The 18,471-nt window shown below is 47.2% G+C and overlaps 1 protein-coding gene across 2 annotated transcripts in view; it reads right to left on the reverse strand.

Annotated features, from left to right (window-relative positions):
- The window catches only part of SDC1 (syndecan 1), a 38,172-nt gene extending 26,172 nt beyond the window's left edge, over positions 1-12,000 (reverse strand). For both annotated transcript variants that reach the window (XM_040427372.1, XM_040427371.1), the window contains exon 1: positions 11,901-12,000. In XM_040427372.1, coding sequence (XP_040283306.1) covers positions 11,901-11,957 — 57 coding nt within the window. In that variant the 5' untranslated portion in view covers positions 11,958-12,000. The remainder of the gene's footprint in view (positions 1-11,900) is intronic.
- Between the last annotated feature and the right edge of the window lie 6,471 nt (positions 12,001-18,471).

Here is an 18,471-nt window from a genome sequence, read left to right on the forward strand (position 1 = left end):
GATCCGTCCCCCATTGACTTTGAATTGAGTTCATGACGGATCCGTTCATAACAGATACAGACTGTGGTATTATCAGTAATGGAAGGGATTTAGCTGAACCCTGCCAGATCCAGCAAAAACGCTAGTGTGAAAGTAGCCTAAGCGCGCACTATGACATGACCCTGTGCGATGTCAGGTCCTAGTGCATGGCATGAAGAGCATGGAAGATCTCTGGAGTGTCAGTGGCGCCCCTAGCAGGAAAGGTAAGCATGTGATTTCACTGGTGCTGCTGAGGACTAATGGCATGGGGTTGGGGGGGGGGGCGGAAGCTGATGAGTTTTTATCGAAAACATTTTAATTAGTTTTTTCTTATTAGAGTACTTGATTAATTTTTGGATTAAATGGGTAGAATACTTGATTACTAAAGTAATTGATAGCTGCAGCCCTACACACATGCTTTATATACGAGGCTGCATGACCCTCTTGTCTGATTTTGAAGGCCCTACACCTTTCTTAAAGGCGTGTGCTTCAGCCCCCATATCCATACTTCGTAGACATCACTGCGTCCTCTGTCAGTCTTTCGATTATCTATGTGATCTCTAAGATCTCCACTTTGGTCTTATACATGAGGTCCGCTGTCTCTAACCCAAGCTGTCACAGTGCAGCTTTTCCTGGAAAACCTCGGTCGGTAAACATCTCATTTAGGATTACCCTTAAGCCTCAAACTCCTTTCATTTTACTTCTACAATTTTCTGCATTTCTTTACCATATTACGGCAAGCACAAAGCCAAGCGATGGCTCCTTGCGGGGATAAAACAGATGGCACGTACATCTATGGTGGCGGTTACCTTTGCGGTCAGGAAGCGCTCTGTATGTTGCAGTCAAATGTAGGACATGTTCTATTTTTTTTTTGCAGAACAGACATACGGAGGCAGAAAGGACACGGATCGTTCATGTGCTTTCTGCATCTGTACGTCCAGTCTACAAAAAGACTATGTCCGCAAAATGCAGACCACTGACCCTTTGAAGTCAACGGGTGCGCAAAAAAAAAATGGAGACGGCACACAGACCGCATCCGCAATCTGCAGACCACAAAAACAGAAAAATCATGTGCATGATGCCTTATAGAAAAGTTTACTCCTACTACAAATGTGTCCCCACTACTACCCATAGTAAATATTTAATGGGACCTTACATCAGGTTTGCTTCAAGGGGACAATGACCAACACTGTGCACTATATGGAGGCACACAGAGTGCACTTTCCATGCTCTGCCATCTCGTGGCCCTCTGATAGAAAGGAGTGTTTTTTTTGGTCACTTCCAGTATTGGGTTGCATTCACACAAGATGGTTTCAAGGCAGTTTTTGCAAAGCCTCTGCAAGGACGTGAATTAGGGAAAATTGTGAAGACGTGCCAGTACATGAGAAGATGATTTTTGGACAGAACTGAAGTAAAAGTTTTGGTTTTCCCACAAAACCATAATTGCGAATAATGAACGGCCTCTGCCATTACGTGTGGGCCCCTCCATGACTAGGTACGGGTTCATGAACACACGCCCAGGTTATTGTTAGAACATGTCAGGCGAGATGAGATCGGCGCAGGGTTTGGCAGCTCTTCTGAAGAAAAGTACACAGATGACTAAGTGAAAATCATATCCAACTTCAGATAAGTCCTCCGCCAGATTGCATCACACGTGGATCACGTCAAGCTTTACTTTTCCTTTTCAGTAATGGTTACGGTAACCGCCAGAATGTGAGACGACGAGACCAGGTCAGTTTAATGCGTTACCGTGGAAGTTATGTTACCATAAAAAGTCCAATAAAACTTTCCAGAGAACAGACCGGATACCTAATGACATGGGGGAAAAAAGTTGCATGCAAATTATCTGCCATGGCTTTTTAGCAATCGGTGACTGTATCAAGATTGACTGCAAAAGGTGACTCAAGGGGTGTAACTCAATGTATTTCTATAGGTCACCATGTGGCACTACCATAAAGGTGCCTATACATCAGCTGTTGGCCAAATGCTGGTTCAGTTCAGCCAACTGTGTATGCATTTTCAATGGCAAGAGAGGAGAAAGTAGGCAACTTTTTGTGCCAGAAAGAAGGATCGGGAATTAGACTTGCCCAAATCTTCGTTCTCTTCCTGATACCATCTGCCATTGCAGAGTCAGAAGGTTCCCCAGTATACACACAACCCAGTTGGCCGTCCGAGTCAGCCAACGATACTCTGATTTGAATGGAGGTCTAAACTTTGGTGGCTAAAAAAAAGTATCAATCCTCACCCTACCAAATCCCACGGCTCCGGTTCTGGGTTTGTCCTTCCTGCATAAATGAAGACTCGTCAATGTGCCGTCAATCACTGGCCATAGCCACGCCTTTGGTGTTGACAATGTCTCCGTTACACAGGAGAAGTTTTGGAACAGCAGACGCAAGGAATTGGTAAGGAGAGGATGCCTTTTTATAGCAATCTAAAGGGGCTTCTAAAAAGTTAAACTACTGGACAAACCCCCCTTTAAGGAATCAGATACCAAAACGTAAAAGAAATTTGTCTCACTATGAAGAGCTGAGACTTGTCTCAGGACAACAGCCTTCAAATGTCTATAGAAACGTTGGTTGCTCGAGATTGATCATCCCGATCATGCTGGAGGCAGTTTTTGGGCCAAGGCCAGAAGCAGATCCAGCAGGAAGTAGTAGTAGACGTCCTTCCCAGGCTTTGACATGAGTGGTACAGCATACGATGGATTATCCACTTGTCATGCTTCACGTAACCAGTGAGGCACCTTGTGAAGTCCTTGGTGTTCTCCAGAGTTGCAGCTATTCATGAATATGAAACCTTCTCCATATGGAAGTTAAAAGGAGAGGTCCAAATGCACGGAATAATAACTAAGCGTGACCTCTGAAGAACCCGCAACAGTACACAGCTGGCGGACATGGTTACAAACATGTTCTCACACCTTCCCCGCACTCTTTAATAAGTCTTTAGCCATTTTACAGCATTATTTAAAAAATAAAATTAAAATAAAAAGACAAAAAGACACCATAAAGTCAACTGCACAGAAGTACGACCAGGTCACAGCCACCTTCCCATGCAAAAGTTAAACCTATTAAAAAACAAAATGTAAAAACAATTCCGTCTGGGAGAAATAAAACCACCAGGAGTCCATAGGTTAAGAGTAGGAAAGTGGTTCCTGGAGGTTTATTAGTGATGCAGACCACAAAAGCGGCTTCACAGCCACAGCTCATTAGGAAAATTCCACAATATTGCATCGACATTCATCTTTTTTACAGCTTTATGTAAAGAAAAAAAGAAATCTTTAACTCATTACAGCCACAACCTCCAATAAACCACTACACTGCCAGAGGTGGGACCCACATGTATTAGGAGAACTCACTACGGCCATATTCAGGACACTCATTCCAAGGTAAGGAACACCATTATCACTGGAGCCATCATGGTTATGATGGATCTGTCGCTCAGTGGAGACCGCTTTACTCGGGCCTTCAAAGACCAATGGAAATGTTATTGAAGGGAACCAAATACCCGTGTGAACAAAAACCTGGCAGTATACTTGTAACGTTGCACTGAAGAGTGGGTCTATAGCGTCCCAACCTACGGCACTGTTTTATAAGAAACTTCTATTACTGTCCATCATAAAAAGAGTCAGAGCCACAAGAGACCTCAGAATACAATGATGCTGGGGGTACAGCCACCATCCCCCATTACCCCTAACTCAACTTTAGGACTTTACCCCTCCATAGGCCAGTCTGATTTTTCTTTTAAAGAAGAAAAGCCTAGGCATTTGTGGAATCACTTAAGGAAACTCCCAATTCCTCCTGGTCTACAGGGACTTGTGTTCCAAGCATCCTCATCAGTCACGATCCCGGATGACACGTAACCTACATGCCGGCACGTGTTGGCATCTACTAGCTCCATGACAAGATAAAGCCAAAGTGCTCAACTTGTGGGAATTTTTTCATTGAACCATTAATTATAGTATTAAAGTGACAAATGGCGTTACCGGAGCTTTCCACCCTCATCTGGACTTCTACATATTAATTTTGGGAATCTCAGCAACACGTCTATCAAAGATGGCTCCAGTGACAGTGGATGTACACAGGTGGAGAAAGGACTCCAGGAGCCAGACAGAATGGTAACAGGCAATGATCTGCCATAGACGTGGTCTGAAACATATCCATGAGATTAACAGTTTTTAACCAGAAATTTTGTAAAAATGTGTTTTTTCCCCAGACTTGTCTTCCTTAGGCCCCCTTCACACGGGTGTTCATTTTTTTTTTCGGCGCAAGTGCAATGCGTTTTGCACGTGCCTGAGAAAAAAAAAGTTAAATAAATGATTGTGGTACCCAGACCCGAATCCGGACTTCACTGAAGTTCGGGTTTGGTGTTGTGTAGATTTTATTATTTTCCATTATAACATGGCTATAAAGGAAAATAATAGCATTCTTATTACAGAATGCTAAGTATAATGTCAATTGAGGGTTAAAAAAAAAATTCTAATAAAAAATAACTCACTTCATCCACTTGATCGCGCAGCCGGCATAGTCTTTGAGGACCTGCAAGAGGACCTTTGATGAAGAAATCGCGCTCACCACAGGTCCTTTTGCAGGTCCTCAAAGAAGAAAGACGATGTCGGCTGCGCAATTAAGTGGATGAAGGGAGTTATTTTTTTATTTTATTTTTTAACCCCTCAAGGCACATTTTACTAAGCATTCTGTATTAAGAATGCTATTATTTTCCCTTATAACCATGTTATAAGGGAAAATAATAAAGTGAATAGACTTTAATGGGGTCCGGAGTTGCTCATCCCTATCATCTCCTAGCAACCATGCCTGAAAATCGCACCGCATCCGCACTTGCTTGTGATTTTCACGCAGCCCCATTCATTTCTATGGGGCCTGCGTTGCGTGAAAAACGCAGAATATAGAACATGCTGCGATTTTCACGCAACGCACAAGAGATGCACGAAAATCACAGCTCATCTGCACAGCACCATTGAAGTGAATGGGTCCGGATTCAGTGCCGGTGCAATGTGTTCATGTCACACATTGCACCCGCGTGGAAAACTCGCTCATGTGAAAGGGGCCTTAGGCTACATTCACACCGTTCTTTTCCGTCCGTGTCAGATCTGCATTTTTTTGTGGATTGTGCGCGGACCCATCCATTTCTATGGAGCTGCAAAAAATGCAGACAGTACACGGATGTCAGTGTGCTGTCCACACCCGTGCCGCAAATTGTAGAACATGTCCTATTCTTGTCCGTTTTGCAGACAAGAACAGGCATTTTCACAATGGGGCCCACGAAATGTGCGGGACGCACAGAAATCCGCAAACGTGTTCTACGGATCTGCGACTTACGGACCCCACAACAGATACGGCATGTGAGTGTTGCCTAAATTAAAGAAGTCTAGGGCAAGGATGGCCAACCTGTGGACCTCCAGCTGTTGTAAAACTACAACTCCCACCATGCCCTGCTGTAGGCAGTCTGGGCATGCTGGGAGTTGTAGCCAAGTCAATGGGTCTGCATCCACAGCATGGAGCGCACACGGCCAGTGCCCATATATTGTGGACTGCTATTTGGGCTCTTATCGCGAGAATAGGCCATCACTTGTAAAACCCTGAACAACCTCTTCAGGGCTCATGCACACAAACTTATTTTTTTCTGTGTCCGTTCTGTATGCAAAAAGGATATGACTCAGTGTGCATTCAGTGTCTGCAAAGAAATAGAATATGTCCTATTATTGTCCGCATTACGGTTCTACTAGGGGCCAGCCCTTTTGTTCCGCAAAATGAGGACTGCACACGGCCGGTATCCATGTTTTACGGACCGCAAAACATCTAACGGTCACCTGCATGATCCCTTAAAGCAATTTTACCCAGAAGCTGATAACATTGAGGGTACAAAACCACATTATGTCTGCGCTCAATGCAAAACCGATTATGTACTGGAGATACAGATGTACAAACACTGCGGCCTTTGTTAGAACTGCTCTCCATACATTTCCTCTAGGTGGGGGGTGCCCCGAGTACAAACAAAAAGTGCTAAAGCACAGTCAATACAGCAGAACTTGTTCTCTTCAGAGGCAATTGAGCAACTGAATTTATGAATCCGAATGGTATTGTTATTTTTCTTTTTTCTTAACCGTCCTATAGGTCTATGTTCACTAAGCAAACTGGAAAATCTGTGCTTTTATGCTCTGCTGGGGTTTAGAAGACAGACATATCCGCATGCTGGAAGCCAAAAGCACGTGGGACTGGAAGAGCGAGCAGTGGCTCTGCAATTAAAGAGGACGTAAAACTGTAACGCAAGACACCGGCACCTTCATATGGGAAACATTGTGACCACGATGGAGGGCAGAACATAATTGTGATACTTCCCGTCCAGTAATCCCTTTGAAGGACATTGGCCTCTCCCCAGCCTGAAATATCTAATGACCTCAAACAAGGCTTTGAACTTGTTAGTCACCAGGGTAAGTGTAGATGTCTGACAACCATTGGTGCTGGAGAGCAGACTACCTGTCCATGGGCGTGATAGTCCACACATTCATGGATATACCAGTGGCTTCAAAACCATTAAAATGATAGAAAGGCTGGAAATGGCTGTCCTGCCTACAAGGTAAATGCACATAGTCCATGGAGAAGGCTTCCACAGGTGCTGCCTTTTTTCTAGGCTGGAGTCCTCGCATTAAGTCATCACCAGAAATGAGCGAACGAAACTTTATCCCATCTACAGACAATACTGTAAGTGATCCCACCACGGGAGGACATGTGTACACAGAGCATCAGGTCAGGACGGCAAATAAAAGAGCTCAGCAAGTCCTTCCAACCAAGCAGACACGTGGTTAGCTATGATAATTAATGTCATCTAAGATACATGATACTGAAACACTCTCGTTTCAGTGGTGCACACAGGGTCGCATCATCTGCAAGATGGTTGGAGGACCCAGACACCAAGGGTATCTAAAATATACCAAAAACTTTCGTTAGGGGTACAGGATGCCATTCTATCTGTAGAAGAACACCCACATTAAAATTATTTTTACCCGATGTCCGATAATGACCATCCGATAATCCAAAATAGGTGACAATCCACTACCTATTAGGTCCCATTGATGCCACCTAAAAAGGAGTGGTTTGCGTTCCAATGATGAAATCTCCATACATACGAAAGCCTTCCTTCTCTCCTATGGCCCCTCATTATTAGCAAGATGACAAACGTGCCCAAGGAGCAGTCTATACTATGATGGTATATCTATAGCCCTCTAATCTATGTAGATAACTTCAAGATTTTATGAAGCTGAAATGTCGACACTCAGCAGGAGAAGCCACAAGCTCTTCACCACAAGGACAATTCAGAAACGTTATAACCCCAATAAATGGGAAAAGTCGTTACCCCTCGCCATCAGGGCAGATGTTATCAACTTCTAAAGGTCCCTTATTGTGCTCTCACCTGTCGCTATTGACCAAGTTTATCAACACTCATGTTGCAGCTGTCACATCTAGCTTTATGTGAAGGTTTTATTAGATTGCTCTCGTCTCAGACTTGTTCTGAGGAAGTATAAAAACCTGGCATTTCCTAACGGACCACGATTTGCCTCGATGACATCCACACATCTGCAGAGCTTCAGTGTTCGTGGAGGTCTTCCAACAAAGCAGTCTACTAAAAAGCTTCTGGCTCATTAGACGCAGGCTGAAGAGAGCAGTCACTGCTTCTTTCATAGAAGGACAAACCCTGATCTCTAGATTACATAATTATTATTCAGCGTCCATCACCCGCTCTAGTCTGCGGCCAAACAAAAGTAAGAAGAAAAGAGAAAAGGTCATTTAGAGAATTATGGTGGAAAGGTCCACGTTTAGTGCCTGCTGGGCACCCAAAGCCCTCACCTAACTCCTCAGTTATTTTACGGTATACCTTTTTTTGGTGGTACACCTTCTGCAATGCTGTGACTTGGTGGGAGGCATATTTTGGTGGATGCAAGGTCACAGCCATAAAAAAAAAAGGATGTGAAAACCTGGGGCTGATCTCCCTTATTACCAATGCCCCTCGGGAGAAGAAGCAAGGAAAATATAGATCTGACCTCATGGGCAGAACTGTACGTAGTTTACAAATGGTTCCATATGTTAAATCATTTCAACTAAGGGCACACGTACATGGCCATCAGATCTTTACCAAGGCATGAATAAGTCTATGGAGATCATTCTCTATCTCCATGAGCAGAAGATTTTCTACTGAGGTGTTTCTTACAGATTCTGTACAAGTCATGTCAGGTTTTGTCGCATGGAGTTTTACAGAGTAAGAAAAGGGTTATATGGAGGCACCATATAATGGCACACAGAGCGGTTAAGACTTTGCCAAGTAAAAAAGAGGCCCAAATCTGATTAATAATGCAAATTAAGATGAGGGATTGCACTGGTTGTGACAGATATAGTATCCAGCCAATGGCTCATAGTTGCCACGCGTCCGGTCTCAGATTGCCTGTGATACCATGAAGGCTTCCTAGGGCAGAGATCAGAGTTTTTTTAACCAGATTTCTAGAACATCGCCATAATCAATTCAGGTCTTTCATTAATTTAAAGAGGAGTGGGTTAACCACTATCTAGCTTCCTCACCACCTCAAATTTCACCAGCCCTGAGCAATCAGTGGGGATAGTTGCTGGCAATGTGCCACCTAGACTTGTGGGTCTCCCTAGCCACCATAGACTTGTCATCACCTGGCTGCAAGATAGAATAGACTACAGAAGCTTTCCTATCAGATGTTTAGCCAGAAACATCTACTAGAACATCCTCAAAACTTAAAAGGGGTTCTCTGGGATTTTGATATTGATGGCCTGTCCTCAGGATAGGCTATCAATATCAGATCAGTGGGTGTCTGACACTCTGCACCCCTCCGATCAGGAGTTTGAGGAGGGCTCAGCATTCTGGGGAGCGCCACAGCCTCCGCAAACATCTGCTGCGTCCCCCACCGATGTGATATTGAGGGCCTATCCTGAGAACCAGGCATAGATATCAAAATCCCACATAACCCCCTTTAAGTTCTGTGAGGATGTTCTAGGACTCTGTTATTGGGAAACAAACCCCTTGAGGAGAGTAGAGTTCTAATGTTATGACAGACCAAGTGCAAGTGGATATGGTTAGAGACGATCGTCACCTACACAGCACAGCTAAGAACCTCCGCAATGTAACCAGTTCTATCTAGGAGTCCAGCGAAGCTGATGGCCCTAGGAAAAAGCCAAGCAGATGAATAGGTTCACCGCACTCAGGAGCCATTTTATATGGCTATAGCCAACAATTCAGAACATCTTACAATGCGGACAAGCCTTCTGCTTCTGGCTCCGTCCACTGCCTAGTTTACGATGCTGGCGGCTGATTTGTGGGGGTGTTGGGTGTCGGATCCGTACCAATCATATCAATGACCTATCCTGAGGTGGACATCATTTTGCCTGATCTGATCCTTCTCTTCCTTAACATCTGTCTGGAGAGAGTAAGGAGCTCCTCATACACTACAGCAGGAATCAGCAACCTCAGGGCACTCCAGCTGTTCAAAAACTACAACCCTCAGAATCTTCCCTTCACTTGTATAGGAGTTACAAGAACAGCCAAGTGTGCATGCTGGGAGTTGTAGTTTCACAACAGCTGGAATGGCGAAGGTTGCTGATCCCTGCATTAGAGGGTCGGTCAAGCCCACCGTTCTCAGCGGGTTCGGACGACAAATACACAAATGTGAATGGGGGCCTTCAGGAACCAAAGCATAAACGTCCATCAACAGAGCGAGCGGTGATCAGCCTCTGTATCCCCCGCCACTCCTGCAGAACATGCTAAACCGGGCCACCAAGCCAGACAAAGACTTACCACCACTAGTGGGCATCCCTGCCTTCTGGACTAGGTACAGGTGTATAATACGTACTGCCCCACCTCCTACCCTTATGTGTTCAATGAGTAAGCTACAGTGTTAAATACGCGACAACTGTTATTTAGGGTAAGTCCACGATTAGAAAATCACGGCTGCTGCCTTTCAAAAACAGCGCCAAACCTGTTCTCAGCTGGTTTGAGGTATTGCAGCTTATGCCCATTTACTTCACTCGGGTCAAGCTGCAATACCACATACAACCTGTCGACAGGTGAAGGTGAGGCGCTGTCTCTAGGAGTAAGCAGCCATGTTTTTTCAATCCCGTTTAAAAAAAAAAAAAAAGAAAAAAAAGCTAATCTGCATAGATTTACAGCCAATTTCTGCCTAAACCCCCCCATATGTGAGAATGTACCCCAACCTGGGTGCCAGTTTGCTAAAAAAAAAAAAAATGAAAAAAAATCTGAACATCGATACCTCTGTCACACAGCGCCACATGAACCGCAGGGATGAGTTCATGGCAAGTACTTTAACAAGATAGCGGCACTTCGCGCCACATTGCTAGGAACATTTGGACTTGCTGTCAGCGCAGGTCAGTCAGATATACTGTACACCCGCGATATAACACACATGATAGTGAAACAACTCACAGTGGAAGTGTAATATCAGGCGCCCCACACGGCGCCCCACACGGCGCAAGCACAGGCGCCCCACACGGCGCAAGCACAGGCGCCCCACACGGCGCAAGCACAGCCGCCCCACACGGCGCAAGCACAGCCGTATAGAGCTACCATACGCACCTATAGTGCAAGCATAGCCGTATAGAGCTACCATACGCACCTATAGTGCAAGCATATACATATAACATGTGCCCCTATAGCACAAGCAGAGACATATAGACTGCATGCTATAGTGTAAGCACATGCTTCTCCCACCTATAGGCCAAGCACATCTGTATACACCGCTACACTGTGACAACACTCCTAGCCTATAGAGGAAGCAGGAACATCTATACTGTAATCAGGGGGCACCGAGCCTTTCTGGTGCCTGAGGCAAAAATTAAAATGGCAAGCCCCACCCACCCCCCCCCCCCCCCCCAATTTCTTAACCTAAACCCTTTGTCACAATGAAAGCGCCCATTGCCCTTCCGCTGCCCCCCCTATTGCCCTTCCGCTGCCCCCCCTATTGCCCCTACCTGAGGCAATCGCCTCACCTGGCCTCATTGGTGGTGCACCCCCTGACTGCAGCGCGAGATACACACACCTACCTGCACAGCGCACCCACCTACAGAACCAGGGTCATCTATAGCACAAGGAAACCTACACTAACACCTGCCGAGTAATCACCGCTATGGGGAAATCCGATTTCCCCCTCCACTGAAACTATAGAGTAAGCACAGTACATACTGGGGGTAGTAGTCACACCTATAGAGTAAACCGAACAATCCTAAAATAGTAGGCACACCCACAGGTATACTGGGAGTAGTAGTCACACACAGTGTAAGCACAATATAGACTGGGGGTAGTAGTAGTGATGCCTATAAGGCATGCACAGGTATACTAGGAGTAGTAGTCACACACACAGTGTAAGCACAATATAGACTGGGGGTAGTAGTAGTGACACATACATGGTATGCACAGGTATACTGGGAGTAGTAGTCACACACACAGTGTAAGCACAATATAGACTGGGGGTAGTAGTAGTGACACATACATGGTATGCACAGGTATACTAGGAGTAGTAGTCACACACACACACAGTGTAAGCACAATATAGACTGGGGGTAGTAGTAGTGACACATACATGGTATGCACAGGTATACTAGGAGTAGTAGTCACACAGTGTAAGCACAATATAGACGGGGTAGTAGTGATACCTATAGGGAATGCACAGGTATACTAGGAGTACGCACAGTACATACTGGGGGTAGTAGTCACACCTGCACTATAGCACAACGTGCTCACCTGTTGTCACTTTCCCTCCATTGTCCGGCGGCGGGTCCCTCCCTCACCACCCCACACCGGTACCAGGAGGTAAGTCACCCCCGGCTGCTACTTACCGCTAGCGCCAGTGAGCAGAAGACCCCCAGCAGGCAGAGCAGCGGTAACGCGTCCATCCTCAGCCCGTCCTCGCTCCAAACTGCTCGTCCTCCCGAGACGCCGGGATCCTGCCTATACTCCAGGAGGAGGAGGAACCGTCCAGGCCCCGCCCCCTGCGCCTGACACCGTGTGCCCGGAGCGCCCCCTGCGCCTGACACCGTGTGCCCGGAGCGCCCCCTGCCGAGCCTAGACCGCGCAGCACCCAGTCTGCCAAACTGAGAGCCGTTTATAACGGCCGTCTGCCATCCGTTTTTAACGGCCGTTAAAAAAATCCGATAGTTTGTTATATTTTCCCTATCACCAACTCCCCAGTATTGTCACATGATCCATTTTCTCTGGTTTGCACACATAGAAAGCTGTGTCGGATTCCTCTGGGTGTTTTTGCTGTGTTTCTGGCCTATTTTGGAGTGTAGCATGCCCTCACCACCTGTGGGCCTAGTACTCCTGCTCTGGCCGATTTCGAGGCAATCTGGAGAGCGTCCGCGATGTGGGCTTCATCCGAATGTGTTTTGGCGGGACTGGAAGGGACACGTCCACACTCTGTACCAGAACCGGCACCTGGAGTGATTCCAGGCATTCTGCCAGATGTCCGTGTCCGTCCCGACGTTTGACGGGCTGCTTTAGTCACTGTATGGTCTCTACCTGTATATTAGACCAGAACTTCATTATTTGGTGCAATTTGGACCTTAAAATATCTACAATCCGATGATTTATGTGCGAATATTTAAATGGATATTGAAGCGCAAGAAAAAAAATTGTCTTGGGGCGCCACCTGCTGTAAAAAAAATAAAGAAGCTTACACCCACCGATCCCCAGCTGCCGCCGTTCTGACGGAGTCAGTAATTATGCCGTCGGCGGAGTTAGAGCCGTACCTATCACATTTTGAAAAATGAGGAGGGACAATAGCGCACTGTGGCAAATGTTATGGTACTAAGCCACGCCTTTAACTCCGCCCAATGCATCTATAAATGCCTAATCCCGCCCAGTGCCCTTACTGCCCTCTCACCACACCAATTTCCCATTGAAATGCATTAATGCCGAATGTTCCGGCAAAACGGATCAGTTTTTGCTGTCTGCGCATGCTCAGGCCACAAAAAATGTGAAAAAATAAAATAAATGCCGGATCCGTTTTTCCGGATGACACCGGAGAGACGGATCCGGCATTTCAATGCATTTGTCAGACGGATTAGGATCCTGATCCATATGACAAATGTCATCCGTTTGCATACGTTTTGACGGATCCGGCAGGCAGTCCTTTGCCGCAAGTGTGAAAGTACCTTTAGTTGCAGACTGGAAAAGTGTGTGAGAGAAGACATCCATTAACATCCTAGCGTGGAGTCACCCTTTTGCGACCAGGACTGCAGCCAAGTGAAGCTTATCGTGTCAAGGACCCAGGACCCGTCCAGGAGAAGGAGTACAGCTGCCAGGATCGCTGATGAGAGCTGGAGAGCAAAGCAACGGACCCGGCGGTACCGCACGTGCGTGGATCAGCCTTTGTTCAGTTCACAGTGATCAGTGGAGACAGAGCAGACCCGAGCGGTAAGACAGAACGAGCACGCACCTCAATATAAGATTGGCGCCTAAATACTAGAGACTGAGATCAAACCTGTCGGTAGTTAGTGTTTCTGAGTGGCAGGCTACCAAGAATTGCTGCTTGTTTATCACAAGGACTTATCAGTTAAAGTTCTGGTTCGCTCCAGAGAACAGAGAGGACTTCACCATAATCTCCAGTTACCCCAGCGTGGTTATCCGGAGTGATATATATATTAGGCACGTGCCACATTACAGTTTTGGGGAAAAGGGAGGGGGAAATCACTGTATAGGCCTGTAAGATTGTAAGCTGCTGTGTTGCACCGCGGGCTAGCCTGTATCTCACACACACACAATTGTTCCTGTTCCTCAGAGTAATAACAGGTATGGCGAGGCAGAGTTAACTCTGCTCGCAGTAGGTAAATTGCACAAGTGTTTTCCGGCTACCATCGTAGGGCGCCGTGCTGTGCGACACAGGGGTCTCAGCCTCCGGCCTGAGTGTATGTAATCTGATTTTATGTTCACTACATTTGGAACTCCATGTGATATCCTGTTTAATACCACTATTCAGTAAAGTTTCTGTTTTTGTACAAGAGCTGGTGTCAGAGTCGTTTTCCTTGTTCGTGACTTCGCTGTATCCTGGGTAGCCCACCCCGATACACGGCTTACACCCTCACACTGATATTAAAATGAGACTTTCGCCAATATATTCTTATATCAAGAACATACCGGAGCCCGCACACCCCGTCAAGGTATCTCAAAGTGGCACGGGACCTAACGCTAAACTATCTATGCCATAGGAGCAATTATGGATAGGGGCATAAAGTCCGACACACAGCCAGCAGCTCCCAGTTGCCTCCAGCGTGAAATCACACATACAGTGGGAGGAGGGCGTGAGTCCCACCTATCACTGACTCATGTGACGCAGGCCACAGTGCACCATTTTTTCTTTGTAAATGTTTGCTTTATATAGCCAATTACATCCACACATTTGGCTATCCTGTGTAGGATGTTTCTGTGGTACATGTGGTCCACTGACGGCATCCTCCATTGTATGCATTTTTGCTGGGGATTGCTGTTAGCAACAGATCACATGTGCAGGATTTGCTCCCCCGATTATATATGCGCAAGAGCATATGGGGTTTTGAGCATCTTTCTGCCTTTTATGACCACGTTATTTTGTTATTGTGCCCACTTTTCAGTAGTTATGCCCACATTGTGACCCCTCACAATAGTTATGCCCACATTGTGCCTCCTTTTCAGCAGTAATGCTCGCATTGTGCCCCCTTTTCAGTAGTAATGCCCACATTGTGCCCCTATTTCAGTAGTGATGCTCACATTGTGCCCCTTTTTCAGTAGTAATGCTCACATTGTGACCCATCACAGTAGTTATGCCCACATTGTGCCCCCTTTTCAGTAGTAATGCCCACATTGTGCCCCCTTGTCAGTAGTAATGCCCACATTATGCTCCCTCACAGTAGTAATGCCTGCATTTTTCCCCCTTTTCAGTAGTAATGCCCATATTGTGCTCCCTCACAGTAGTAATGCCCACATTGCGACCCCTTTTCAGTAGTAATGCCCATATTGTGCCCCCCTTTCTGTAGTGCCACCTCGGTTAAAAAAACAAATACTCAACGAGGGCCGTTCCCCCGATGATCAGAGCACTTCCTGCGTTCCCCAGCAGGCACTATGCGGTCACAAACATCTAGCGTTGTTGGGCTGTATAGCAGGGCACAGGCTGATTCCCAGGTCTGCACGCTCCTCCTCTCAGCAGTGCCATGTGTATGTGACCGCATGGTGGCTGTGGGGAGCGCCAGCAGTTGAATGGTGGCGCAGTGAGCGGACAGCTCTCTGCTTCACCATTGCATCCTAAGGACACAGAGACAGCTGAGAGAGCAGGACATACCTCGGCCCTCCCGGGACCGTAGGACAGCCACCGAAATCCGGGATTGTCCGGCCAGATCCAGGACGGTTGGGAAGCACCTTTACCACAATAGGGCCCGCCGCATCCCACTACTTGTGACAAAACCTGGAAAATCTAGTTGTAAAGATATGAAATATTGTAGGTTGCACCAAACTTCACGCGGATCTGTTCATTTACATTTTTATTTCTTTGGACAGATTTCTGGCTACTGGAAACTCTTTCGCTTCCCTCCATGTTGAGTTCCTCCTGGGAACATCAACCATCATGGGGATCATCTGGTCAACCTGCCAGCTCATCTGGGCGACCATCAAGGATACTGTGATGCCTCCACCCACACCAGAAGACTGGCTGCAGATCACTGGTGGGTTTCAGGACGCTGCACAGTTTCCAAACTGCATGGGGGCACTGAACGGAAAGCACATCCGTGTTAAAAAGTCTGCATACTCCGGCTCCTGTTTCAGCAATTACAAGCCGTATTTTTCGGTGGTGCTGTTTGCATTGGTTGATTAGCAATTATCCGTTTGTGACTGTGGATATTGGAGCCTATGGGAGCACGGCGGATACTGGCATCTTCAGGACTTCCAGAATGGGGGAGCATCTTCTTAACAACCAACAGTCCCTACCTGAAGCCCAAACCCTGCCTGGTTCTTCTCGACCACCGGCCCCCTTCCTCATTATGGCAGATAAAGGGTTTGAACTGTCCCAGCATCTATGCATTCTTTCCCCAGACGAGGACTGGACACCTGGAGGTGCGTATTTAATTTCCGGCTCACCAGAGCTCGCAGATACGTTGAGCACACTTTCAATACTTGTCTCTAGGTGGAGAGTGTTCCATTCAGCCATTAAGATGGACCTGGATAACGTGGATTGGGTCATCAAGGCTTGAGTCCTTCTCCACAATTTCACCTTGATCCATGATACCAAGTCAGATGGGGATCTTGGCCACAGTTTCCCTTCCCCAGCTGTTCCTTTGGACACTACGCCGCTTGGAAGACCCCATTCTTCGGGCCTAGAGGTTCGGGATTTCTACGCGGACTTCTTAATGACCCCGGAAGGTTCTGTTCCATGGCAGCAGGACCTCCAATTGGATTGTTGACTTTTCTTGTTTCAGTTTATACTTTATCTAGTGTGACACAGTGAGAGGTTTGGTCTGGGAAAACAGGTATTTTCCTCCCAGCATGTGATGCTGGGCTGATTTACAGCCAGGTGAGGTCAAATACTGTACGGGTTTTAAATGCCGGTCTGGGTTTTGGCAGCACCTGGCTGTCCTTAAATAGGCAGCTGGGCTCAGAAGCCATGTCTCTGTGTTGGGATCTGGGAGCCTTGTGTTTGGATGACGGCTTGCTACCTGTTTGGCGCAAAAACAGGTTGGTGCTGCTATGAGCAAGGACTCTTTGAGGCATAATTGCCACATGGTGTGAATTACCACCAACACCGCAAGGTCACTTTTTGTTTGAATATGACTGCTTGTTTTGTCACTTGCCTAAAGTGTGAATAAAACACTGAACTGTTTGATCCAAAGAACTTGTTGTTGCCTCTATACTGCGTCCGCTAATCCTGTCTACCAGAGCGAGTCCCCACAATTGGTGGAGGATGCGTGCAAGAGCAGTAAAGCTGGCGTGAACTCCAATATTGTTTGTTTCTGCATTTTTCAGGCACGGTTGTATGTTGCACATTAAGCCAACTGTATAACAACCAGTGCCCCACAACAAAATGGTGGCTGTTGTGAAGGCCCTCATGGAGGCTAATCTGCAGCAGCGAGAGACAAACCAGCATCAACGTGAGGCTAATAAGCAGCAGCAGGAGACTAACCAGTTTCTGCTACAACACGTGATGGCTTTGCAGACAGCAGGAGGAACCCCGAGCGTCCAGAATGCCCTGAAAGCAGTCCGTGCCGCGATTCCTAAGATGACCCCCACAGACGACATCGAAACCTACCTGCAATGTACGAGAAAGTGACCATCAGGCAAAAGCTACCCTGTGACCAGTAGGCTGAGGTCGTCGCACCATTCCTGGCATCCGATTCCCAGCGAGTGTATTTTGACTTGCCAGACGATCAAGCGGCCGACTACCAAAAAGTAAAGGGTGAGATTTTGGCAAGACTGGGGGTGAATGTGTTGGTCCAGGCCCAGCGGGTACATCAGTGGGGGGTTTAAGCTGGCTGAGCCTGCAAGGACCCAGCATTATGACTTACTCCACCTTTTGTAAAAGTGGCTACAGCCTGATGTGCTGAGTGCCACGGCTATGCTGGATAGACTATTAGCCGATATGTTCTGGAGGGCTTTGCCATAACCTCTCCAGCACTGGATCGGTCAGGTGTCTCCTGGTAATGCCTTTGAGATGGTGGACCTGGTGGAACGCTATGACGCCACCAGGAATCTAAAGGAGGGTTCTGTCTGGAGGGGGGTCGCCAAACCCTGGAAATCTCCACCCCAGGCCTGGAGATTTGAGACGATAAAACCCGCCCGGGATGTACCCACGGCGGACCTGGCTCCGATAGTCTGCTGGCGGTGTCAGGAGCCTGGCCATTTAAGGGCTGACTGTCCCCATCGGGTTGAGCCTATGGACACTAACTATGGCTACCGTTAGTCGCTATATGCCAGGAGGCTGTGTGCAACAGGTAGCCCAGAGTCTCTAGATCACTTGTGCCAGGTGGAAGTGGGAGACACTCCGGCGGAGACTCTGCTGGACTCAGGGAGTCTGGTGACCCTAGTAAGGGCTACCCTGGTGCGGTCTACTGAGTATACTGGCCGGAAAGTCGGGGTGATGTGCATCCATGGAGACTTAAAAGACTACCCCACCATGCTGGTGTCTCTAAACACGGTGGTCGGTAGATGGATCCACGAGGTGGCTGTCGCCACAAATCTACATTATGAACTCATAATAGGGAGAGACTTCCCGGGCTTCCCGGCACTGTGGCCTGCTATGAGAGTGTCTGATACCCATGAGACAGGGGTAACCCTAGCAGAGTGGCCCGGCTCAGGGGGGACCAGAAACCTGGGAACCTGAGACCGAAGGGCCAGCGGTAGAAGTGTGATGGTGGAAGACGTGGAGGACTTGCCGCCAGGTCCTGAATT

The sequence above is a fragment of the Bufo bufo genome, chromosome 4, assembly GCF_905171765.1.
Source record: "Bufo bufo chromosome 4, aBufBuf1.1, whole genome shotgun sequence".
NCBI lineage: Eukaryota > Metazoa > Chordata > Amphibia > Anura > Bufonidae > Bufo > Bufo bufo.